The 26,711-nt window shown below is 51.5% G+C and overlaps 1 protein-coding gene across 1 annotated transcript in view; it reads left to right on the forward strand.

Moving 5' to 3' along the window:
* Positions 1–26,456, forward strand: part of LOC135263389 (TNF receptor-associated factor 4-like) — a 34,002-nt gene extending 7,546 nt beyond the window's left edge. The window contains exons 2-7 of the mRNA XM_064351343.1: positions 19,049–19,100; positions 21,037–21,141; positions 21,468–21,629; positions 22,917–23,078; positions 24,054–24,209; positions 25,778–26,456. Coding sequence (XP_064207413.1) covers positions 19,049–19,100; positions 21,037–21,141; positions 21,468–21,629; positions 22,917–23,078; positions 24,054–24,209; positions 25,778–26,413 — 1,273 coding nt within the window. The 3' untranslated portion in view covers positions 26,414–26,456. The remainder of the gene's footprint in view (positions 1–19,048; positions 19,101–21,036; positions 21,142–21,467; positions 21,630–22,916; positions 23,079–24,053; positions 24,210–25,777) is intronic.
* Positions 26,457–26,711: the final 255 nt, after the last annotated feature.

Below are 26,711 nucleotides of genomic sequence, written 5' to 3' on the forward strand. Positions count from 1 at the left end.
TTCCATGACTTCCATACATCTGCAGTCCAGCCTGGAATGCTGGGAACACTCCGAGGAGTCATTCCACATTCTGCACAGCAGGCCCATTCTGTTATTGTTAAGGTCCTTTGTGTCGCTTTCTGAAATGTTCAGAATCAGCAGAATTTTTTTCCCCCCTAAAGAAATGCACATCTGTCTTTTCCATTATTCTTACAATTGCCGTTGTTAAACATGCAATAAAAAAAACAATCCTCAAATGGCTCATAACTACTGGTGATTTGTAAAAGTTATAATAATTTCCATAAGTTTTTCCCAAAACGGGAAGTCCTTAAAATTGCAGGGGTGGGCTTAGGCAAGTCATTTGCAGCACGCCTGTCCTTTGGTAAACAATCCTTATCATCTGTTGTACCATCAAGTCGAGAGAATGTCTTCGAGCAGAAAGCTGGTTGTTTACAAACGGTCGGTGAGAGCTCCAGTTAGTCCGTCTCGTGGGGAGGGCTTAAACAAGCTGACCGTGGAGCCTGTGAAACGTAAATATCTCAGGTATGTGTCGGAGCACCGGTGCTTGCTGACGGCGTGCTGTGCTCTGACCCGATGGCCGAGGATCTTTCCCCCGTGCTGGATGCCTGCCAGGTGGGGGAGCTCCGTCCCCCGAGAGGGGCCTTTGGCTCCGCGTGTGCAGAAATGAACGGCGTGTCAAATAATTCAAGGCAGTTAACGTATGGGCTCTTTACAGCTGAGAGCTGACTCTTCCCGGACTCGCTCGACCAATCTCCAGTCTCTACCCAATCCTGCTGAGCCAATCGGAGGACTCTGAGCTTTGCTGCTTGAAACGAACGTCCTGCCCGTGATAACTTTACGTTCTTTGCATGCCAGCAAAGTGTGAAGTAAATGAAGACTGCAATAAGGAAAAATAACCTTCACTGGTTCATTTGGTGATAATTTGAGGCGGCTTCAATTTAAATGCTCAACACATAACTTTTTTAAGCAGTTACTGCACATTCCCATAAATTTCCACAAAGCCTGCAAGTTTGATCTGTGTAATTACCTGTCCCTAAAAATTCATGCTGTGACAAATGATGATGGAGCAAGGGCATCAGTGTTTGTTTACATTTTAATTCAGCTTTAGAAGATATCGTCTGACCAAAAGACTCAGTGGAAAGAAAACATGAACCAATAACAATGTTGTTTTGTTATATGCTGCGGTTGACTAGTTGATTGTTTTAATCGTGACAGCTCTAGTTTTTTCCTAATGGCCAAACCCATGATTGCTATAGGTAGGGCTAAGCAATGGAAGAACACAGTCAGTGTTTTGTGTGCAGCATGCTTGTTACGAGGTGTGTCAAGTTCCACCGATTTCCCCCAGCGTTTAATTTCTTACTGTGCTCCATAGCATTACATTGACTCAGTGGCCCTTCCTTATGTAGGCCTTTTTGCAAGTGTTCTTTTAAGTGATTTAATTTCCAAAACTGCTCTGTTTAAGCTTTCAACAAAATAGCAGTCCCACCCTAGAGTTGTTAGGCCCATGTGCTAAATGGCTGAAAAAGCAGGGGGAAACCTGACACCAGCAGGGCATGCTGACTTGCTCTTAAATGTAAAGAAACAAGGACCGCAGGTCAACACTGAAATGTCCGCGAGTGGAAAAAATGATTAGTTAGGCTTGAATTTCATGTACACACACACATACACACGCACGCACGCACACACGCTCGCACAAAATGAGATGTAAACAGGCATTTAAATGTTTGAATGCTGTAGTCCATCTCTCTGTCAGGCCTTTTACTAAATTTGGCAGTTTACATTGAGGAAAATGTTTCATGAGCTTTGTCTGCTCTTGCTGTAGATGTGATTCGATAGAGAATCAGAGAATCCTGCACAAAATGGCTAATGTTGTGCAATTCTGTCCCCGACTGCGCTTGGCAGTCAGTTGTAAACAACACAAGTTGTTTTAACACGTTTTAAGAGTGCGTGTTTCCCGAAGTAGCACTTGTGCTGTCACATTTGGTATGTGACTGTTTATACGTGATGTATCGGTCACAATAATAGCTTATATTTCGTTTTCTTACTTTGGAAATGCTTTTTTAGCTCGCTAATAGCAATGTTATGAAATGTGAACACAACTAAGAAGGAAACAGCGCAGTTTATCTGAAAAGAATCTAATAAAACAAAGGAAACTGCAGTGCAGCGAGCGCTTGTGTGGTGGACTTGTATTGCTTATTTTGTGAACTTCGAATGAACATTAATGCAATATGTCATTCATCTCATCCAGTATATAGGAATTCTCTTAGTGTGAGTTAAAAAGTAGCACTAATAATAGAAATAATATAGATTTTTATAGTGTAATTAGGAGTGTTTCTGGGCTGGTACCGGGTGCTGTGTGGGGAGTGACAGCAGCTGTGAAAAGGGCCCCAAAGCTCCGCTGACACCCAGGCATGCGAGGAATCTGCTGTGGGTCTGAATGGGGGAGCAGCTGGCGGGACAGAGGGCAGGGGAGGGGGGCGTCTCCGTCTCGCGGGGCACCTGCCTCCGTGAAAGGACCCCTTTCTGAGCGGAACAGGTGTCGGGGAAGCCCTCCAATAAAGATGCCCCCCCCCCTCCAGGAACGCGTCGATGTCACGGCCATTGGCGCTAAGCCCCCGGAAAGCGCCGGAGAGGTGGCTTCCTTCCGGTCCTTTCCTCATCTGTTGTCCTCCGTCAGGTCTTGAGGTGCCTTGGTGCCTTGGCTTCCTTCACACACCACAGAACAGGGCACAGGCCCCCCGCCCCTGGCCCCGGCCCCGGCCTGTACAGATGTGACGCTAATGGGAGACCTATTCACACGCACGAGGCCGTGAACATTTTTAATGCTCCCTGGGCTGTGGAGGACCGGCCGATTGTCCCTAGTCCCGAAAGCGGTCAGCCTGCTCTGTGAGAAGTAAAAGTGTGCGAATGAGGTTAGTGCGCCCTGCGTGCTCTTACGAGCAGGCAGTATTGAGTCTCCTCTTAAGCTCTGAGCTCTAAGTTGTGGTATAGGCATAGATATACTCTGCTGCATGCTTGTAGCCTCGTCTCTCTCATTCAGGGAAGACCGCTTCCTTGTCGGTGCTCGAACGGCAACAATGGAGGACGATGGCAGACCAAAGGTGGCCGTCTCCGCGGCGTGAAAGTTTCGAGAGCTCGTCCTGCCGCCTGCCGCCAGTGTTTTTGTTTTCCTTTGTCGTCGGGAAGCCCGCTCCGTCGCACGGTACAAAAAAAAAAAAAAAAGGCATTGAACTCTGCCCCTCAACAGCGAGTCGTTTTCTCCTAGCAACAGGGGCGGCGTTAAAGAACGCTTTGACCGGGGAGACATGCCTGAGGAGCCTTTTCCCTTTTTTTTGAGCGTGAGGGCGGCGCTTTGACGTCACCCTCCCTTCTGTGTGAAAATAATGAATGAGGAGATGAATAAGAGCGTGTGACACGGATAGCATGGCGGTGGAGCGGCGGCGGCCGAGCCGCTTTGTTTTCCCGGACTCGCCGCTAAGGCGGTAACGCGCCGGTGAATCGCTGAAGAGCGCCGGTCTCCTGCCTGGCCGGCGGCGTCAGGTGCGAGCTAATCGGACACGCGGGAGGCAAAAACCGGGCTGCAGACAGACCCGTCTGCCGAGGGATCGACTAAAGCCCCAGTCTGTCTGCTCTCCCTCCCTCTCCTTCTCTCTCTCTTTCTCTTCCTCTTTCTCTCTCTCTCTCTCTGCTCGAAGCACAAACAGCCCACCGTCCCCCTGCGCCGTTACCATGGCCACATAGCGACAGGTCTGTCCCAACTGTTGCCAAGTGAAGATGGGCAGGGTTTGTGCTGAATATCTGTCATCTGAGCTGCGTTGTGTATAAGTCACCCACAAAAAACACCTAGCATTGCCTGAACCCCCAAATGGGATGGTGGGCAGAGAACTTAATTTGTCACTCATGTAATTGTTCAGATTTTCATATCTTTTAGTTAATACACTTGCATTCGTACACACCTGCAATGAAAATTGTTGTATTTTAATGCTTCTTTCAATATGTCTTCTTAGCCTCGAGAAAATCCACTGAGAAGACCTTTTTATATCCACACACACATGTTTCTGTGTACAGAAATAGGTACACTCCAAGTGCTGTACTGTAAGGCTCTTTGTAATGCATTGTCTCTCATTGCCCATTTAGAAGGGGGAGGTTATTTAGAGTCGCACCCTGGAGGACGCCAGCCCTCGGTTCACGCTGGCGCTCCTTGCTCTGTGCGTCGCGCCCTTTCTCCTCCCCCCAGCTGCTCCCCCCTCTCGCGCAGGCGCACGCTGCAGTACAGGTGAGCAGCCCGTACGGGAATGCGTGGGGGGGGGGTTTCCTGTGCGGAATACGGCACGGCTTTACGAGCCCGGATAACGAGGGCGGCCGTCCCACGCGTGCGTTTATTACCCTCTACTACCTGACCAATCAGACTGAGGCAGCGGGAGTGGCCCTGGCTGGCAGTGACGCCGGTTTAAAATGGAATCGTTGAGGGGAAACGCAAAAGCGGTGCGCGCCCACCCCCTTCACGGCCAGTCGAGGGAGTGGGATGGGCAGGAAGGACTCCAGATTCGTTAGGGTTTCTGAAGGTGTGAGCGCTAGTGCGGGTTTATTTTCAGCCGTCTCTGAGGAGAGCGGGAGACAGAGCCGGCTTTCTGCTTTATCGTAGTTTGAGAAGTTAGACCAGGAAAGGAAAAGTTAATTTTAACCAGAGTGTGGTTGGCATAATTTGCGAGAGAAAGAGAGGGGGAGATAGAGGAAGAAAGAGAGGGAGAGAGGAGGGTGGGAAGTCTCAAAGTTTCTGCTCTGTGTGGGGGCCGGTGAGTCACGGCAGATAAGCCGTCTGACGTGTGCGAGTGCGTGGCTGTGTCGAAGGAGATGATGATGAGGATGGTGAGGATGATGATGGTGATAATGAGTAATGCAGAGGCAGGTCTCCCGGGGTGATGCAGCAGATGGAGGGGGAAGGCTCAGCGGGAGATAAAATCATTAGCTTCACACCCTCCAGGGGTCCTGGGCCACACTGTTCCGTACCCACACCGCCTCTGATTACGGTTATTATTTTACACATATTTGTGTGTATGTTTTAATAGATCCCCTTACACCACGGCCATTTACTGAGAATGATCTTATGTATTCCTGCCATATAGATGAACAGCGCCTTGCTCTGGAAGATAAAAGACCTTTCTCTCAGTCCCGAATGGAAGTGCATAAGACTCTTCCCTCTGTGTAGGATCAAATGAAATGCACTGGAGGACCCAGCTTTTTCTTTTTGTTTATCTGGTGAATGCAAGTCACTTTTTTATATTAATGTTTCATGTGGAATTTGAAAAAAACACGAGTTTACCCAAATCAATCCGCTGCAGTTTTCCCACAGATGGACTCCCGGGCGTTCGTCTCTGTGGGTCGTAGTCCATGGGGAGCGCAGCCCCAGATGATTTCTACCGCCGTTTGGAACAAATGGGTTTATTTATGACGAGCTCCCTCGCCCCGCCCCTGAGGTCGCTTGCTCCCTTGCCCCACCCCTGAGGTCGCTCGCTCCCTCGCCCCACCCCTGAGATCGCTCGCTCCCTCCCCCCGCCCCTGAGATCGCTCACTCCCTCGCCCCGCCCCTGAGGTCGCTCGCTCCCCGTAACCACTCCGGTCGCAAACATCACGGGATTGAGTCAACAGGGAGAACGAGGGAGCCGAGGATAGTGGTTTTAGAGCCTCGTCCTGTCGATTTGAAACGGTCTGCCGGTGGATAGCCCTTGTTTCCCCCCCCCGTTACTCTTTAACCATCTTCTCTGTCCCGTGTTTGTTTGTGGGCCTCGAGCCTTGGGGCAGCGGGACTTGTGGGGCTCCCGTTAAAGCCCAGCTGTTTAAACAAGTAGGAGAATGCGGAAGAGAAGTTTGGAGCGTCGCGTCAATCGCCCCGGGTGTGGGCAGGTGCTAAGTGGATAAATAGTGTGGAAACTCGTAAGCACGCACATTCGGTGGGCGGGGCTCATAAGCGCTCGTTAGACCGATGCAGAAGGTCACACTATATAGCCATTGCTGCAATGGAATTGTGACTGCAATTTCTGTTTCTGGCTGAGGTAAAAACGTCCCCACATACAGTAAAATATTTAGTTATTTTCTAAATTACTTAAGTCTTACTTGTACTGGACATGTCCAATAAGGGACAAATGTACTCTTATCAGAGCTGATTTAGCAGCTGTAGTGCTCCACTGTTTGGTGCCCAGACACAGAGGGGCTCCCAGGAGGAGATGAGCTGGGAAGTTCCCCCCTCTGTTCTTCCTCCCGGGGCCGCAACAAACATGGCCCACAATGCACCAGGTTGCCGATGACAACGGGTCGCATGGAGTGGTGTACCGTGGGAATCATGTGGCGGGAAAAGGTGTGTAACAACAGTGTGCTGTTAAGCAGACGATTTGATTTGTTTGATTTGATATTTCAGGGGTGGCACTACAAGGATGGTTGAGAGGGAATCTGACAAGAGCCATGCTAGGTTTACTTTCCATCCTGTGAGGTTAATTTTTAAATGCGGCAGAAGTCCCCATATTCTCTGTGGGTGTGTCCGCTGCAAGTTATATTCTCACTCATGTATGCAAGGACGCACACACACCCACACACACACACACACACCACACACACACACACCCTTTTAAGTCTGCAGTCTACCAGACATTTATTAGGCCATTATCAATGTTTAGTCTTGCTCTAGACTGTTGGGTCTACGAGTACTCTACATTAGTTGGTCGTTAGGAGAGCTGCAGCCACCGGCTTACCTTCTTGGACCAGGGAGAGTCAAGGAGAGCAGATGCATCTTAATGAAAAGTTTTTGGCGATGGGATTATCCACCACCTGCCGCACCTGCCGCCCTGGAACAGGATAACTGGGTAATCTGCTGCTCATTGTGCCCTTGGCCTCTGGCCCAGTAGATTAGCTCTATGGGAATGTTTACTGGTGAGGGCGCAGTTTTCTTAGATAGAGTCTGTTATCATCTCTGGTTCTGAGCACTTGTGAGACCACGTGTTTGAAGGCCACTGAACTGTCCTTTCATACTTGCCACTCAATTTCTGGGCCATCGCCTTCTTAGTCCTTATATAGCTGGAGCACAAATCCATGCATGAGAAATTTGCTTGGTTTGATGTTGCCTAAAAGCTTGGCCTGGAGGTGCATGGGTCAGTTTCCAGCTTTCCATATTGAGCACCAGCGCCCAACATGCAACCCCCTGCCTCCAAATCACGCTATTCCTGATCCTTACCAGCTAATTGATGCAGTTGGTTTGCCTAAGGGGTGATTTTACTTTACAAATTCACAGACAGTAGAACGGGAGTGTCCAACCCTGAGAAGGGCTGGGGTGGGGGCAGGCTTTTAACCTCATAACCAAAACGCCCAATTGAACTAATCAAGAACTTGAGAGAGGACTATGCTTAGTTTGGGGTGATTTAGTCCCAGACTAGAACCAAAGTCTGCGTCCACACCAGCTATCCTCAGCTAGGATTGAACACCCCTGCAATAAAGGAGATTTTTGTGCATTCTCCTCTATCTGAGCATTGGAATACTGCTAGGTTACATTGTAATTACACTAGCTCTAAATTCCTGGAACCATAGTTCAACGGTTCATCACTTTTAATCATTGTTCATCAGATTAATCATTCATAATCCAAGGGATATTTTAAATACTCGCATTACCATGAAATTGAATTTTTTTTTTCCTGAAAAGTGGCAGAAAGGCATCGGTTTTTTGGAAATGAATGTTGAAGGCGAGGGTTGGTGGAACCGTGAGATCGTTTGAGCAGCTGTGTCGTCTTCTCCAGTTGATTTAGGGCTACTGCAGGGCTCATGGACGTAACCTGGCCCTTGCTGTAGCACATGCGTCTAATCCCTGCTCAGACAGCACTTACTTGAAGAGTTTATTCGTGTACGCGTCTCCTTAGGATGGGGCAGACAGGCGAACCCGTCCGATTGGCTCAGGTTTCCCGCCGGCCCTAGTAGTTGCATTCTCACCACGGGTACGGTCGGTTAACACGGGTATGCGTGAGAGTGCTGTAAGATCCTTTAGATCCATAATCTCATTCTGATTGGTTCTGATGTTCCTATGCCGCAGCCTAATTGGGCAGGTAGATTCTGTACTGCATCAGGTTCATCTGTCTCTCTAATCCGTCTGCAGTAATGGGATTACGGAGCCTGTGTGTGGCGGGAGCAACTCAAAGGTAATGCAAGACGAAAGTGCATGAGGCGCATGGTACCTTGGCGGAGGGTGCGTGAGCCACGCAGCACCATTTTGAGGTATCGGTTTCACCACACAGCGCAAGCACATCGGATTACTGAGAGACAGCGGGGCCAAGGCTGCCAAGCCAAGGTTCCCCCCCAAAACTCTCCCCTGTCACTGGACTGAGGAGCAGAAGAACTGCAGTCCAACCTGCTTCTTCTCTCATTCTTTTTTCATTCTGCGGTTTTGGATCTTGTCAGACGCGCAATAGAGGAGGAATCAAAGCCAGGGCCCCGTGGCTGTGAAGGGAAATAATTAGCCGCATTTCCCCCCCTTCCTCCTCTCTCCTCCACCGCTGTAGAAAAGCTTTCTCCTGTGTCCGCATCCCACAGGCTGAGCTCACTGCAGCCGCTTTTTAAGAGCGACACTGACGGCCCAACAGGCCTTCATCGTGAAAGCAGCCTCAAACCTTCCATAATTCACAGGGCAGTCTCCGTGACGCTGTCTCCGTGACACCCCGTCTGAAATACAGAGACCGGTTGAGAGGTCATGAGCTTCTCTCTCTCGGGGGTGGAGGTTACCGCCGTCCCGGGCCCGCGACCCTTACTGTACGGTTTTGAACGTGAAATGAATCTCTCTGTGCCCAAAGCAGTCATAAAAGCACCTTTTTATTGTGTTCTTCTCACCCTTCATATTCAAGGTTCATGCTTCTTTATTTCAGCAAGCCCTGGCCTTTCACGGCTCGGGGCCCAATCGCTTGGCGTCGGTCGGGCCGTAGGCGTGAAAGGCGGGGGGGTGGCTGACCTCGGCTGGTGCGCGCTTTGTAAAAGGAGCGAATCGCATCCCCGCTGACGGAACTACGGCAGGCCTCCCTCAGCTCTCCACCGCTGCTTTTAGGAGGATTTAGCGGGCGCGTGACCTAGGCCGCTGTGCTCGTTCGCCGCGGAGCCCGCTGGGAGCGCGTGAACCCGGGGCCTGCTGAGGGGCGGCGGGCGGGCGGGCGGAAACGTGCGGCGCGTTGCGTGATGAGTAACCTGGTAACGCACCTCCCGGCGGCGCGGAGCTGCGGAAGCGAGCGCTGCCCCGCGCTGGAATTCCTCGGGATTAGTGCCGAGGCGCCGGCCTGCCTCTCCCGGCTTCCCCGCCGCCGGTCGGAGACGCTCGCTCTGGAGGAGCACTAAAATTAGAGCTGTCCTCTGTAATTAAACGGAGGAACAGAAGGCCAGGCGTGCTGCTTTTGTCCACCGGAGGCAGAGGTTTCGCTCTGTCAGTCACCAGAGCCATCGGCGCTCTGTTCAGACAAAATGATCCTGTCAGCTCCTTATTGATTGTGCTTCGGTTAGGCTTCGGCTAGATCCTCACTGAACCTCAACGCCAGGCTCCCTTTGTACTTTCGTGGTCCATAAGGACACATGGTGTGTGTGTGTCTGTGTCTGTGTATGAGTGTGTGTGTGAGCTTGTTTGTTCATGTGTGAGCATGCTCGTGTGTGTGTGTGTGTGCGGGCAGGAGTAGTGTATTTATATTTGTACTGAAGTGATGCATTTGTACGTGAAGCGTGGGCTGGGTTGTTTCTCACATCTAATAACCCAGCAGGAGTTTTTAGCGCCTCCATGCTGAACAGCTTCTCGCTTTCGCACGTGCGTGTCACATGTCGCGCGCCAAGGTCTGGATTGGCTCTCCAGACAGGGGCCCCCTTGTTACATCAAACGCAAATGCGACCGCTCCTCTTTTTTTTGTAGAATTTTCTTTTTAAACCCACAGCTTGGACTGTTCCTCCCCCTCATGCTGTGTGTGTGCTACAGTGCCGTCAGTGCTTGTGGCCTGTGGTGGACCTGGGGCCTAGTTTGCGCCTGGGCTCCAGTGGGTTTTGATGCTGCTCTGCTGTGCTCAGGTCCGGCTCTCTCTCAGCTCGAGTAACGGGAGCTCTCCCAGCTGCCTGCTCTAGGTTCAGGCCAGCATGAGCTCATGAAATTGAATTGATTTCCCTCCCTTCCTCACTCCCCTCTCCCCGCTCCCCACCCATGTGGGGAAAATCCGCAGAGGAAATCGGGTAGAAAAGCGATCCCGGGGAGCATTAGGAGAGACTTAGCCCTTTATTCATTCACGCCTGCGCCGGGGCGGAGGCCTTTCCCCATCGGGCCGCGTTCAGCGCGCGGTCCGCTCCGAGCCGAAAAGAGAAGCGCCCCGCCGGCGGCCTGCCCTAGCACGCGGGCGGCTCGGCCCAAGCTCACCATTTTCTGGGGGACGCCCTGCTGTTGGGCAAAACGGAGCAAGGGCCCGCCAAATGGGAGGGAGAAATAAAGCAGTTTAAAGCTGTCTCTGCAGATAACCGTTCTCTGCACCCTCCCCAGACCTGTGTTCCTCCTGGCTGCTGGCTGTGTCTAACCTGAGACCAGAGTCGCCAGTACGCATCACAGCTGCGCCAAGAAACAGCCTGTGACCAGCAGGGAAACGGCGCGTTCCTCCTCCGCTTGTAAAAGCGCTCGTCCGTCGGGAGTTCTGCGTCGTCCGTTTGATACGTTTCAGATTTCCAGCCGCGAGCGACGCGGCCTGGGTTCGCCCGGCGCTTTACATCGCGTGTGAACATCCAGCTGTTCCAACGGATTGGCGAACGCGCTTGATTTGCAGGCGGGGCAGTTGGCCTTCATGCGAGAGCATCTGCTAGGCTACTCTGATGTCATGCAGTTAGGGCCACAGGCCCGGCTGCTGGGGCCTTCGGAGAGTTGGGGTGCGGGGAAGGGGCGAGCGCGCGAGAAGGTCCGAGCGAATACAGTCACGCTGAAAACATTTCCCGGTTTATTGGGAACGACCCTCCACGTCCGCGACGGGCGCGCTAACGCCTCACCTGCGGGAGCGCGGCCGGCCCGCCGCGCCTTTTGTGGGCGGGCTGATATTTCCCCAACCTTTGTGTGAGGCGGCGCGCAGATGGTGCGCTCTTTGAAATGTCAGCGCGGGGCTGAGCACTGAGAAGAGAAGGGATTATTGTTATATAAGCCGGTGGAGTAAAGGCACACCTCTGCGCCGGAATAATGTCATGTTTTTATAGCTGCCCACTCCTGCACGCGCGGGCTGACGCACACACTGACGTGCGCACACACACGCGCGACACATCACTTAACCCTCATTTAACCAATAATGCCATTGAAATACGGAATCGCTGTGTGCACAGTTATGATGGAAGAATGTCAAGTGCGGCTTGGAAATGAAAGCAGATCTGTACTTCATATCGGCTGTGTACGCACACAGAGACACGTGTACACACACTCACACACACCCTAATCCAGTCGGACGCACATCCATTCATATCATCTGTGTGTTGTGTGATCTACATGTGAAAGGGCAGGTGGCCTCTCCCATGATCCTCTCCTGTAGATGTGCGCTCTGTGCAGTAAGTGAATGCGTTAATGCATTGGACATGGGAGGTTAGAGGCTTGCTCATTTGTCCGTTCTTTGTGCTCGCTGTTTCAGTTCCTGTTTGTGTTCGTTCGCTCTTGATCTCCCTGAGAACGGGAATAACAGCCTGGAGGTGGCCTGTTAACTAGACCCTTTAATCACAACCAGGACCGTTTGTCCAGCCTGAGAGGAGATTGTTAGAACACACCGCTTGTCCTGTTAGTCTTTCACGTTCTTGAATAATTGATTTTAAAAAATAATAATAATAAATCGATTAATTAAATAAAAGAAATGTGTTAACATGAGAACAACCAGTTTCCCTGAGTCTCTGTGCTGTGAGTTTTCCCTTTTTCTGTTTTCATCGTCTCTGCCCATGGGAGTTTTCCCATCCACCCATGAGTGTCTACCGCCCCACCCAAAATCTCTGCTCCTTCAGGCTTGCTGTACACCAAGCCTTTGACTGCCTGCTCATTTGGATAAATGAGCACTTTAGCATCATTTAGGTCTGAGTACTACAGCTGCCCACACAGTCCTGACTGGTCCTATCGTGCTGTGGTATTACTATTTCTTTCAATGCTGAATGAATGTGAAAGCCACATGTAGCCTAATTAGGAGCGCTTCCAGAACTTTCTTTATTCTGTCATTAAGCATTTGACTTTGTCCCTCTGTTCATATAGCATTTCTTTTTGTACTGAGGTTGCTCTTCGCGGATTTCAGTCACACCCACCAGCGACTCGTCCTTATCATCTGTTCAAAATGTTTAATTTCTTTTGTCCCAGAACAAAAGCACAATGAAACTAAGGCCACCTAGTGCAGAATCTGGATTGGTGTCTCTCGCTCCCATTTTAGGCGCACATCAGTACCCCAAGTGTGCCACGTGTCTGTGTTTGGCTCAGGTGTGTGGCAAGCATTCAGGATAATACATTTGAAGTCTGGCAGATGGGTTCTATAATCTCCTGTTCAATTCTAACTGCCCTATTTCATTTGACCGGTCAAGATCCAGACGGCCTCATTACGGAGCCCAGTCAACTTGACGTGTCACAGCCCTCAGGCCTGAAAGTTAGCCGGCTCTACAGATGGAGGGTGGCTCAAAGCGCACGCAGGCCTGACACGGCTCACGTTTCCTTTCCCTGGCTTCAGATGGCCGTGTTGGATTCACCCTGTAGAGGAGTCTGATTGGCCAACGCCTGCGGCCCGTGTCGAATCAAGCTGCTCCGGGCTCGGTTACGAAATCCGCTGCCTCACCCGATGGGTTGCTGAGCATTCCAGCCGGGCGTCACTGACGAGAGAGATCGAGGAGCCGTCTTTTCATTCTCATTTGCCATTTCAGGGCAGAAGCTTCCGGAAGGACCCACACTCCATAGTTTATTATTCTTATGAATGTCACAGACTCCCCTGTGAAAGACAGGGACTGGGCTGCCGTTGGCCTCTGGTTGGCCGATACGGCTGCGGTGCTTTTAGGAGACGTTTCCATGCCCGTGCGTTTGCAGGACGTTCCGGAAAGGGTTCATCCGCTGAGTGCTGGTCCCGCGAGGTCATGTAGGGAGACGGAAAGGCACTCTGTCAGCCGCAGAGACAGATGGGCAGGGAAAAGTGATTGCGGTTTCACTGAAACTTGGGAAGCGGTAGTGTGGGGATATCCGTGTCTTCCCCACGGCGTTGTGTTCTTTTGGTCAACCCCCTTCCTTTCTCAACCCAGCTCTGTGAACCTGCCTTCACCTGTCATTCTCGTTCTCACGGTAACGCTCCGCCATCCGGGGACGAACCGCTGCAAACCTCTCTGCTGTTGCTAAGCGCTGCGTCCTTCATTTGAAGTGTCGCTTTGAACCGATTTGGTGTTGTTTCCTTTCTGAAAGACTACAAATAAGCTTTCAGTTTTGGTTTGAAGTTGCACTTCCCCCCTGGCCCCACCCACCAGCTTTGATCTCCCATTCTAGCAGAATTCTCTTGGGCTTTTTTTATTTTTTAAGCTCAGATGCAACCGGCTGTTTATCACTGAGCTACAATGAAGGGTATCATCCGGACTCCTCCGGTCACACGCATCCCATCTAACGGTGACCTCATCGCCAATACTCGACTCAGAATGCATGCTGTAATTGTGATGTCAGACGATTCCGTTGTTTAGCGTTCAGTCTGCATGTCAATGGAGGAACGCAGCTGAAGTTTGGGGCCATTATGGAAGTGCACGGCTCACGTTGGTGGGCTGCACTTCATGACGGCTGCTGCACTGTTGTGAGAAACAGGAGGGAGAGAGAGGGCGCGTAAGACGTGAGTGCTGAACAGCACACGCACACTACGCGCACACACGCACAGCTGGATTAGGCTGATTAAGGAGCATCTCCCAAGACGAAATGAGATTTCCTGTGTTCTCCCGACACTCAAGAGCCCAGCACCGCAGGAACATGGAAATCCAGGAATCCCGCGCAGGAAGTGGGGAGGATTTACTGAAAGGTTGCCTTTGTTTCACGAGTTCAATGGGTTTCACCACCAAAGGAGGAAAATCAGAGGGCTGCAGGACGGATCTAGATAAGTGGCAAAGGTTTAGCGCAGAGAGACAGAGACCTTGGGAACAGAAAGAAGGAGACGGTGAAAAGAACAGAAGTGATGTTAAAGGCACACGCATGAACCATACACATACTCTGAGTGAGGTTTATGTGAAACCAAACGTTTATGTGAGACCCATAGTCTGTTTCTAATGTATGGATATACTGCAGACATTTTACTGTTTGAGGCCGGTGCTGAAACCATGCCTGTCTGAGGCCTTCTTCCAGCTCAGTGTTAGCATTGGAAAAATCCTCTGGCTGTGTTATTTCACTTTGGGTAAGTGTGTTTAATTCGTCTGGGCTCTAGGCCAGCATACTATGGAAGCTGGGATTGACCAAAATAGTTGCCGTCTGGCCCTGGTCAGTTTGCAGCAGCACGGCTGACCTACAGTGAAGGTGGGTCAGTGGAGACGTGGCTTATGTGCAATCATCCAGTACTGCACTCGCACATATTTAGGACTCACAATCAACGATAATCTGAGCCAGGCTTGGATCTGCCTCCTTATGCCCAACCCCCCCACTTCAGGAGTTATTAATAAAGTGACATTGCATTATTGTGGCATCTTCAATGTCAGTGTGGAAATTGAAGCCCCTTTAATCTGCGCTTGGGGGATTGGGGGGGCTGTTTTGGGTTGGGGAGGGGGGTGCGGGGGGAAAGAGCTGATGAAGCGTAAGCCATTTTGCCCACGTGGGAGGTCTGCCCCTAATTAGCGCTAAGCAGATTTGGCCGATCGTCTGACCTGGATGGCGCTCCGACGCAGACGATACGGCGTGGCGCAGCGCCTCGGGGGGGCCCCTCGGGCGCGTGCGGTTAGCGGCCGGGCCCCTCCGCCGGTCCCGCGGGCGTTTGCGCGCGAGGAGGGCAGCGGGCCCCGTGACGGTCTGCGGAGCTCGCCGACACAGAAAGGCTGGCAGAGACTCTCCCCTGAGGCCTTCCAGGGGTAATAGTAACCGCGCTCATCAGCCGCTGTAGCGTTTCTGCCCCACCGCCCTAATGGGCCCCAGCGGTCTTTCCCATAGACTATACCTCAGCGCTCCCCGCCTCGCTGCTGTGACTCTGTACACTCACCTCTGTCAGGAGGAAGTGGGGGATTTGGCCTTGCAGTAGTCTGCTCATTGTTTGTTTACTTGGACAGACTTTCATCCAGTTGAACTTCTCTTCCAGTAGGGTTGATGGAGAAATGCAGGGCAAATCTATACGATCAAGGACTGTGAAACCTAAAGGGCATAACAATAACGTACAATCGCAGCAAAACCATAACAAAGGCAGTTCACGGAAATGGCGGGAGCGCTGGATTCTCATTGGTTTGCTGTGCTCGCCATTCGACTGCGTACCAAGCCTCTGTGAGGTGTCTTTGGTGCCGTCATGCTGATTGTTGTGAAGAAATTGAGAGGAAGGCGTCGATTTGGAGACTGCAACTTGGGGGGGGGGGGGGTGTCAAAGGTCACCCCCCGGGTCTGGAACAACTGCCTTTTACAGCCAACAAACGTACAGCTTTTATTGTGTTCTACCCCCGCCCTGCTCTTCTTTCCCCCTTATGCACTCGTTTTTTGCCTTTTATATGAGGATGTCACAATAGGGTGAAGGGTATCGGTGAGCCAGCATGGGAGGGGGGAGGGAAACGTGTCGGGTCGTGTTATTAACGCTGTGCTAACCAGCCGGGACTGCGTCTGCGGGAGGGAGCTGAGTCACCCCCCGGCAATCCGTAAGTGAGACTGACAGACGGGGAGCTCCCCCCCCCTCCCCGATGTCCCCGTCGTCCTGGAGATCACTCCGTCTGCCCCTCCTCAGGGTCTGGGAGCTCGTAAGGGAATCCTACGAGCCAAGGAGCCGTCAAAACATGGGCGTGCGTCTTTCTCTATGCAAATAGACTGTGTGTAGTAGCCATATTAGTCACATTAACAGTATAATTTTTGTATAACGTAACGTTGTGTTGCTTGAATGGGGCAGGTTTCAAGGAATCCAACTTTCGATTTAGTGCTTTATCTGAAGGAAATGGGTTTTTTCCGTTGCTATCATGTCAACATCTTAACGACTATATCAGTTTTGTAATGCTTCGGTCCTGGAGCATTCAGTCACGTTGGCTCGACCGGTTTTTAGCCTTTCTGGTTCCTGCTAAGGAAGTGACATCGCCAGCAATTCTCTGTTTTTGTTTGGCCGTCCGGCCTGCTTTTCAAGCGGATAGGATAGTGGAGCCGGGATAGTGGAGCTCAGCTCATGTGACTGGTCACATGCTCCTCTGCTGTACCTGACTGTGCGTTCCTGCCGATTAAGAGGTCGGGGATGTAAATGGGAGCTCTGTGGTCCCTCTGCCTGTGGGGGTAGCGCTGGCCTCCTTCCACATTCACCAGCCTTTGATTTCGCTAATCTATTTATGGAGTTTGGGCAGAGAGGTCAGCCATTGTCATTTGCTGAAATCCCTACCCAGAACCCCCCCCTCCTTACACACAGAAGGCTGTCAGGCTCATGGGATGAAACTGAAAACCAGTTATTCCTGTTTTCTTGGAACCGGAGAGCAGTAACTAATTTGCATGCAGTTATTTTGGTCACACATATACACACACAATAAAACACACAGGCACACACACACACACAGGCCATTGTGAAAGCACTGAAAAGCAGAGCTTTTGCAGCTACCTGGTTACGGTTGGAGTTTTTGGCCTAAGGCTTTTGTGTCATCAGACTCAGCCCCCCCCCCCCCCAGTCCCAAAAGCCACAGCAGCGTAACACACGCTGGCATCTCTGTCTTCCAGAGCCGTTCTCTCTTTCTCTGTCCTTGTTCTGTCTGTACCTTTTTTGCACGGTCTGTCTCTGACTGACCCCCTCCCTCCACCCCCCCTCCTGCAAACCCACACTGTACCAGCAGCTCCAGCCTCATCCATTATTTACCTCGGTTAATATTTCACGACAGCATCCATGTTCCAGACGCGCTCCGCTTTGCTGCTGGGGGCCAGGGGGGGGGGGGTGTGTGCGCATTGATGAGGTGTTCTTCCAGTCTGCATCCCCTTGGCCTGGGGCTTCACCCTTGTGATGTCGGGAGAAAGGGGGAATCTGACAGTAAAGGACCCTGTGTAAAAAAGGACCCTGTGTACCCCCCCGTCCCAGCAGCCTTTGTCTGGTCTGCGGAGCCGAGCGCTCGGGGGCAGATGCGTGCTGTGAACGAGGCCTCTGAGCCGGACTCTCCATTGATCTCCTCCCTCTCCTCTGTATGGGGGTCTGCTGTTACCCTCCAAACAAACAATTGGGATATTTATTGTTTTTTTTTTTTTTTAAAGGGAGGCTGAAGACCTTCTTAGACATCTGATATGAGCTTAGGTTTCCAGTACTTAAGAATCATTAAAATATTATTCATTGTTTAGGAGTAAATGAGGTGACCTATAACACAGGAAATACCCTAACATATGGGTCATTAATTATGCACGTGCCCTCGTTTTAGGGCAAGGTGTAATACCGAGTACAAAAAAACATTTTCACGTCATTAATATTGTATATCATGTTAAATACATAGAATAATCGCCGTTATTGTTTTCTTTTGTGTTGGTTTGTGCAGATTGTGGTCTCCAATGGACTATTTGTAGTGCTGTAGCGCTATTTGTGGCTATGAAAGCAGAGATTCTTAGTCATCCAAATGAAAAAAATGTGTTGATATTATAAATACATATGGATATACATTCTACTAAAATATACGCCTACATGCAGGCCTTCAACGCGATTTCAAGCCATTTTAACTGCCTGGATCCTCTTCATTTGCCTGTTTCCCCAAAGTTGCAGACATATTTCCTTGCAAGTCAGTGGAATTTACGGCATGTCAAAACAGCGTTGTGTGCGATCTGTGCGCAGTTATGAGATCTGTATCGCTCACTACGTGTCCGTGGCAGTGAAAAGCCCGTTGTTCTTTGGTTAGTGAAATCAAAAGAGGGGTAGGAACAGTGATAGCAGATCCACTGACGGCTTGTGCTCCTTGCGTTAAGATTTATCTGCTCGCTTTTCTATGTTGCTTGGGATAAGCTTTTGCTAAATCCCATAATATCACCGTGGCAACTCGCGCGCCGTCTGTTTTACGGTCTCATGGCCGCAGTGCCAGTTATAGCGTTTCGCGTTCAGAAGTCAGAAGGGATCTTTGACGAGCGTAAAACACTGCTGGAAAAAAACAGGAAAAAAAAATTGTTTTGGTGTCCTTAATCCACTTTGGTGAGAGAACGAGATCTGCTGTCGTGCGGCAGACGAGAGGGGATATCTGGGGAGCCGCTGGCCTCGACAGACAGCCCCGCCGCTCCCGCGGACAAATAAGAAATCAATGCTTTCAGAGCAAGTGCAGAGAACATTAACCAAACCGCCACGCTCTTTGAAAGATAGCTGCAGTCCAGTTAGCGCTGCCTTTTTCCGCTCGCTCTTTAGAGAACGAGAGGAAGAGAGAGAGGGAGAGAAAGAGGGGGGGAGAGAAAAGTGGAGGGTAAGAGAGAGAAAGGGTAAGAGAGAGAGACAGGTAGATAGAGAGCCTTTTATCTATCGATGATGGCAGAACCAGGTTGGCTGTCTTTTTTTTTTTCCAATTGTAAAAGCTGTAATTGTGGAAATAAATTCATAGACAAGGTGAGGGGAGAGGAAAGGGCAGAAGTGTTAGAGCCAATGGCCCAGAAAAAGTCATCTAGTCAGCGGAGCAGGATGGGCCTGGTTTATGAGGAGGAGGTGGAGTTCCCCTCCACTCAGAGTTGTTGGATAAACTGCCGCTGGTTAGAAGGGGCTCCAGGTGAACACGTTCCCCCTAAACACCCTTTACCCCCTGATGATCAATTTTAATGCCCATCGCAATTATGTTTGAGGCGTTGTTTGCAGGAGTGAACTGAATCCAGCCTGTGCTGGTGCTTTGATTGCAGCGTTATTCCTACATTGGCTGCTATGTAATGTATCTTCTCCCTGTTCTGTTTTTGCAGTGAGGGGGTCTTTAAGTGTCCAGAGGACCAATTGCCCTTGGACTATGCCAAGGTAAGAACAGTGGAAGGAGGCCTGCTCTCCTACCTGCGTCTGTGTGTCACGCGCGCACGCACACACACACACACACACACACACACACACACCCGCACCCTCACCCTCACCCTCACCCGCTTCCCCCGTCTCCCACCTACACTTCCTGCCCTCGTGTCCATCAGCGCGGTCGGCCAGCAGGTGTTTAAGAAAGCACCGCATAGTATCACCATCTCATGAGGACTCCCATTGATACTGCTTGGCACCGCATTTATTCAGGAAGTCCGCCCCCACGCGCAAACCCCCCTACCCTGGAGACCGGAGCTTTCATCTCCGGACGTGTCCCACAACCCCTAACTGTGTGGACCCCCCTCCCCCCCCCCTGCTCCGAGCTTCTCCGCAGCTCCAGATGTCCGCTTTTCCTGCCCCGCACACGAGCGCGCTCAGATCGAGCTCCTCCCCCCGAGCCTCCACCCCCGCCCTCAGAACACCGCTAATTAAGCAGCACCCGGGAACAGACCCGCTGTGGGCTGGGCGCGGGGGAAGCCTGGGCGAGAGTGGGGGGGGGGATGACTCAACCCGAGATGACAAAGCCAGAAAGACAGCGCTGGAGCCAAGCAGTCAGAGAGCATTTGTACACGCTGTGTACACGCAGCTGTTTATTTCCCCTTCTGAAATTTGGCTGCTAATACGGAACGAAGGCCGGGTCTTTCCTACCTCCCCTCGCTGAAAAAACCGAAAAACTGACTAGCGTGTGCCGCATGCAGCTTAGCAGAACAAATCAAAGCCTCTCTCAGATCTTCGATGACTTCATTACAGGCGCAAATACCGCAGGAGCATTAGGCTGATCTGCTAACGACAGAGTGGCTCCGTCCTGCAGTCACGTCCCCTGGGCCGCTGGATGTGTGCTCTGCTCCATGTGGTTTAATACTCAGCTGCTCCAGAAAAGGACTCCCGAGTCACTGCGGTTAAACTCTTTGGCTTGTTTTCCATCTTTGCTCCTAAACCTGATTTTGGGAGGGAAGAGGGGGGGAAAAAATGCGGAAAACAGGCTGACTGCCTGCGTTCGGAATGAAGCTGCATTTTTGTGAACGCGCTCACGGTGGTGGTGGTGGTGAAAGAACGGGGGTTTGTAGCATAATCTGTCACGATCGTTACGTTAGTATGCACCTCAGGTCTAACGTCTGCTCGCTGAAAGGTTTGGAGCCTTCATGCCATCTGCATATTTGAACTGCAGGCACTGTACTCGTGTTTACAGTAATCAGAACTTTCGGTTTTGGTCTGAGGTCAGTAATTTGTGGCCTTGTAATGCAAATGAATTCTCCCCGGTCTAGTTTGTTTGCTCACATAGGCTTACGCATAATTTCAGAGAGGAATTACCTGTTTGTGTTCTTCAGTTGTGTGCTATGTTAGTGAGCGCCAATAACATTAAATGTTAAAAAACATGAAAAAACAGCACAGAAAGACTCTGAGGCTAACAGTGCTGTTCCTCACAGAGAGACTCACAGAGAGACTCACAGGCTAACAGTGCTGTTCCTCACAGAGAGACTCTGAGGCTAACAGTGCTGTTCCTCACAGAGAGACTCACAGAGAGACTCACAGGCTAACAGTGCTGTTCCTCACAGAGAGACTCACAGGCTAACAGTGCTGTTCCTCACAGAGAGACTCACAGGCTAACAGTGCTGTTCCTCACAGAGAGACTCACAGGCTAACAGTGCTGTTCCTCACAGAGAGACTCACAGGCTAACAGTGCTGTTCCTCACAGAGACTCACAGAGAGATTCACAGGCTAACAGTGCTGTTCCTCACAGAGACTCACAGGCTAACAGTGCTGTTCCTCACAGAGGGACTCACAGGCTAACAGTGCTGTTCCTCACAGAGAGACCCTCAGGCTAACAGTGTTGTTCCTCACAGAGAGACAGAAGCTAACCTGCTGTCTCCATCACTGTCCCCTGCAGATCTACCCTGACCCAGAGCTGGAGCAGCAGATCCTGTTGCTGGCCATCCGCTGCATCCACAGCGAGGAGGGCTGCCGCTGGACAGGCCAGATGAAGCAGCTGCAGGTACTGCTCCGTGCCCGGCAGCACGCTGTGGGCTAGAGGGCGTGAGGATGCCAATGTGGGCTAGCTGGGTTTTCCTTCAGCGTTGCCACCCCAGCCATCCGTGCTGGTCTAGTGTGTCCTCAGGCTTGTTTCCATTGATTCTATGCTTTGGACCAGCAGGCTAGGAATTGTGCCATTGCTGGCCTGGATATCTTTTCTACCCATGATCCCTTGTATTGTTGAGTATGATTGTCTGTCAGTCATACGTTTCCTGTGTTCGTGGTGTGGTCTCTGAGTCTCTCTCTCTCTCTCTCTCTCTCTCTCCCTCTCTCTCCTCTCTTTTCCAGGGCCACTTCTCCACCTGCGCCTTCAACGTCATCCCCTGCCCCAACCGCTGCTCGGCCAAGCTGACGCGCCGCGACCTGCCCGACCACCTTCAGTACGACTGCGTCAAGCGCAAGGTCAAATGCGAGTTCTGCGGCAACGAGTTCACGGGCGAGGCCTACGAGGTGAGCGCCGGCGTCGCCCGTCACCGCGCCGGCAAAGCCGGAAGGGGGCCGACACCGCTACGCGTTTAAGCAGACCCGTGTATCCTGAGCGACTCAGGAAAGTGCTCACACCAGGGTTCAGGCAACAAGCGGAACAGATGCCAAACCATCCAGACTGGTAACAGTTGCCAGAACATTTCCTTCCAAAATAACGTTAAGCGCCCTATTAGCTGCAAGAGGGGAGATTTAAGATGTATACTCTACGTATAATGATAGATATGTAGAGTAGATATGCCGATAATAAATGCGATGAGTACAGCGGTAGCTGAGCCAAGATGCAGAGTAAGCAGGTGTGTTTTTAGTCTTCGGCCGAAGATAGAGAGCAGCTCCACCGTCCTGACTTCAGCAGGACGTGCTGTTGGTAATAAGGTATTAAGAATATCGCGAGTAGCCCGTGTGCTTGATCCAACACGGCCATTCAGCCTGTGGGAGAGTCGCCCAGCACGACGGGCGGGCTAATTCAGTGGCCTTTTGGTTACTGAGGTGTATCTATTGCGGGAGCAGTGAGTGAGAGAGAGGGAGGAGGCTGGGAGCCAGTGTCTCACCCACAGCACTCTTTTGTGTCTCAGCTTGCTGCTGTAATCACGTGCAGGCCTTCAGGGCTCCGGCAGTAATGAGGAAACTCAGCAGGCCCACTGCTGCACGCTCTTAGGAAAAAGCTGCCTCCGGCCACAAGCCTTTTCATGTATATAAATGATGTGGCGCATAGCGTAAATGCAGCAGTCTTTAATGCTGTGTATGATCTTGTTAATGCATTTTAATCTGTTGTTTTATGTGCATGGTGCATGTGTTCTGGAGGCAAACAGTTTATGCACGCTGGTATATACACTGTAAAGTCAAGTAATTCGATTTTGTTGCATAGTACATATTGTAACCTGACTTCCTGTTTTTTAGTGGCTCTCTTGTTCCATATTTTTACATTTATGGTGATTAGAGTGCTTTGCAGGGATTGAAGTGCACTGCACATTTGTAGTTGTTCTCTGCATGTGAAATGAGGAGGAAAATGTGGCAGAGGTGGATTTGATCCCTAGGATGGATTCTGACATATCCTTTACTGTGGCCCTTAACCTCAGCTGATCCACGAGAGAAACTCTTAAAGACTGAAAGATGTAGGCTTGCACTAACCCTGGTACAGGCCGTACCTCAGCTGGCCTGTCCACTTACAGTATCTCCCTCTCTCTCTCTCCCTCTCCCTCGCTCTCTGTCTCTCTCTTCCTCCCCCTCTCTCTCCCCATCTCTCTCTCTCAGAACCACCAGGGTATCTGCCCCCAGGAGAGTGTGTACTGTGAGAATAAGTGTGGGGCTCGTATGATGCGTAGGCTGCTGGCCCAGCACAGCGTGGCTGAGTGCCCCAAACGCACGCAGCCCTGCAAGTACTGCGGCAAGGAGTTTGTATTCGACACCATCCAGGTGAGCCCCCTGTACTCGCCCGCGTCCGCGGCCTGCCCGTGGGGGTTTCTGCGTGGGCCCGGGGGCTGTTCTTCAGCCCTGAAAATGTTTTTAATATTTACTGTGATATCGTGGGGCCGGGCAGGGCTGGTTCTTACTCTGGCACAAAGTGTGTGTATGTGTGTCTCTGTGCGCCTGTGTGTGCATGTATGTGTGTGTAAGGGGTTCCCTCCCTCCCGTGTGGTCTTCCTCACTGTGTTCAGAACGCAGGCCCTGTGGATCTGAGGTGTCAGTGTGCTGCAGTGAGAGCTCGCTTGTCTGCGGTGTAATAAGGAGCCAGTGTTCCCCCAGCCCTATGAAGGGTGGCATTCAGGCTCCGCGGAGACAGGTGGCACTAGGCCCGAGCCTGCCTGAACGGTGCCATTCACCACCCCGCAGCACCGTGCCAGCCTGCCGCCGCGGGCTGGCAGTGCCCCCCGCGGCAGCACCTGCATCCGGACCGCCCCGTATATACAGTACCAGGGCTCTGTGCCACCCTGCCAACACCCTTTCATTACGCTGGCCGCTTTTGCAGCCTCTCACAGGGAAGTTTTAATCCTCCACTGGCCAGTTACACACTGCCTTTATTCATCACGCTCAGCTGACACTCAGACACTGAGACGCTACTTGTGCACGCTTCTCACAGCCACTCAAAGGAAACCGGAAAGAAAGAAGGTTTTATGCGTTTTTGGTTACAAGTGTACTTTACAAGTGTATCAGTTCTTGTCACTTTTGTTGCATAATATGTCTTTTGAAACTTTTGTATTTCATTTCTTAAATTGTTGTAAAAGCCCTGATTTTTTTTTTCATTAGAGCATGCTGTTTGCCAAGCATGAACAGTATTTAATTGTGGATTCAAAACCGTGGTTTGGGATGTTGAATAAATATGGAAATAAACCAGTGCTTTTTTTGGTTCAGTACTGGTGCACATATTGATTCATGCGTGTCATCTCGCAGAACCACCAGTACCACTGCCCGCGCTTCCCGGTGCAGTGCCCCAACCAGTGCGGCACGCCCAACATCGCCCGGGAGGACCTGGCCGCCCACGTGAAGGAGAGCTGCTGCAGCGCCCTGGTGCTCTGTCCCTTTAAGGACGCCGGCTGCAAACACAGGGTAAACCTCAGGCCCCACCCCCCTCTCTCTCTGTCTCCCTCTGCCTCTCTCTCTCTGTCTCCCTCTGCCTCTCTCTCTGTCTCCCTCTGCCTCTCTCTCCCTGTGTCTCCCTCTGCCATTCTCTCTCTGTCTCCCTCAGTCTCTCTCTTCCTGTGTCTCCCTCTGCCATTCTCTCTCTGTCTCCCTCTGCCTCTCTCTCTCTGTCTCCCTCTGCCTCTCTCTCTCTCTGTCTCCTTCTGCCTCTCTCTCCTCTGTCTTCCCTTATCCTTTCTCCCTGTCTTTCTCTCCCTCCCTTTCATTCTCCTTCACCTCCTGCTTCTGTCTCTCTTCTCTATCTGCCCTTATCCCCTACCTTTCTCCCTCTTTTTCTCACCTGCTCTCCTTCCTTCTTCCTTTCTTTCTCCTCACCCTCTGCCTCTTTCTTTCCACCCCCTCTCTCCTTCCTTCTCTGTATCATCCCCCCCATCTTCTGGTCTCTTTCTCCTTTTTCCTCTGCCCTTCTCCTCTTGTGTCTTCCTCCCCTGTCCCTTTCTTTCTGTCTCTCTCTGTTTAGAAGTATCCCCTGTTTATGCAGCGCTCTGATGAATGTGTGTACACGCCAGCTTTGCTTTTTCCACTTGCTTTACTGTCTTTTGTTTCATTCCTCCCTCCCCGGCGTTTATTTTCCATGCGCTCCAAACTGTCCCGAGCCTCCCTGTAATCACGCGCGGTCACCTCCCACGCGGTGCCTGGGAGCCCAGCCTTAACCAGAAGCACACTTCCTGCCGCGGCCTCGTCCCAGAACCTTTCATGTCCACTGTAAACTCGGCTGTTGTGGAACATGTGTTTTTGCTGTTTGGTTTGCGCGATTCGCTCTCTGAGCGCCGGCCTCTTCCTGTCCCCTGTCAAAAACGGGAGGATGTGGAGGACGAGTACAATTGCAAACGTACGGAGCAGACATCCGGAATTTCACTGCATCGTCCAAGAGAACAAAAGATGGCCAGCAGCGCTGTGCCAAACATTCAGATCTTTTAATGAGCTTCTCATGGCAGATCAGTATGTTTCAGGCTCCAGAATTTGTCCTCACGTCGATAAAAATGGACAAATAAGGGGCTGCTGGATAGCTCATCCTGTAGATGGGCCCCTCAATCTGATATCAACCCCTCAGGGTGAGTTACAGTTAGCTCTAGCATTGCCTAACGAGAGCTTCCCTCAAGGGTAGTTTTCCTTTCTGACTTCTCGCACACCATCAACCCCCAGTGGCCGGTCAGTTGGCCACAAGTCCTCCTGTTGCGCTGCACATGAAGAGTCTTCCTCCTACTCATGTCTGTATGAGCACGACTTGTGAACATCAGGACTGGTAGTGAGCACAGCTTAGCCTTGAAGATATAAAGAACTGAAAGAGCCTAGGTGCTTACTGCCTATCCATTAGCATAGGGGCTAACTGTGTAGTGGCCCCTGCTGTGAGTGGGCTAATGCACATTTTGTTTAGGACCACAGTCTACACAAGAACACAAGCACATAGGCGTAGGCTCTCTTCCAGACTAGACAATGACAACGTTTTACCCTTTTCCCTCCATCTACGGCAGTGCCCCAAGCTGGCTATCAGCCGCCACCTGGACGACACAACCAAGTCCCACCTGACCATGATGTGCAACCTGGTGACCCGGCAGCGGCAGGAGATCCTGGAGCTCCGGCGGGAGCTGGAGGAGCTGTCCGTCAGTCAGGACGGCGTCCTCATCTGGAAGCTGGCCGACTACTCCCGCCGGCTGCAGGAGTCCAAGCTGCGCAGCAACCACGAGCTGTTCAGCCCGCCCTTCTACTCGCATCGCTACGGCTACCGGCTCCAGGTGTCGGCCTTCCTCAACGGCAACGGCAGCGGTGAGGGCACCCACCTGTCCATCTACATCCGGGTGCTGCCGGGCGAGTACGACAGCCTGCTGGAGTGGCCCTTCTCCTACAAGGTGACCTTCTCCATCCTGGACCAGAGCGACCCTTCGCTCTCCAAGCCCCAGCACATCACGGAGACCTTCAACCCCGACCCCAACTGGAAGAACTTCCAGAAGCCCAGCTCCACCGCCCGCAACTCGCTGGACGAGAGCACGCTTGGCTTTGGCTACCCCAAGTTCATCTCCCACGAGGAGATCAAGAAGAGGAACTACATCCGGGACAACGCCATCTTCCTCAAGGCCTCCATAGATATTCCCCAGAAGATCATTGCCTGAGAGGGGTGCGGTTTGTTCCACGTTCTGGAGGTCGGTGGGGGTTAGGGGGCTGGGGGAGGGTGGGAGGGTTCAGAGCAGGAAAGGACTCTTTCAGCTAAGACTGCCTTCTGACTTGTTGTTGTGGTCTCCTTGCAGCAGGTCCGTTTTTTGAGTGAGCGGGACAGGTTGTGTCAGCAGGCCGGAAAGGGAATCGCTGGCAGTCATTCTCATTTTTGAACCGTTTATTTATTTGGTCAGAAATGCAGACATGTTTTTGGTCTGTGAGAGAGCAGCAACTTTTTTTTTTGCTTTTTGATCT

The sequence above is a fragment of the Anguilla rostrata genome, chromosome 9 (assembly GCF_018555375.3).
Source record: "Anguilla rostrata isolate EN2019 chromosome 9, ASM1855537v3, whole genome shotgun sequence".
NCBI classification, from domain to species: Eukaryota; Metazoa; Chordata; class Actinopteri; order Anguilliformes; family Anguillidae; genus Anguilla; species Anguilla rostrata.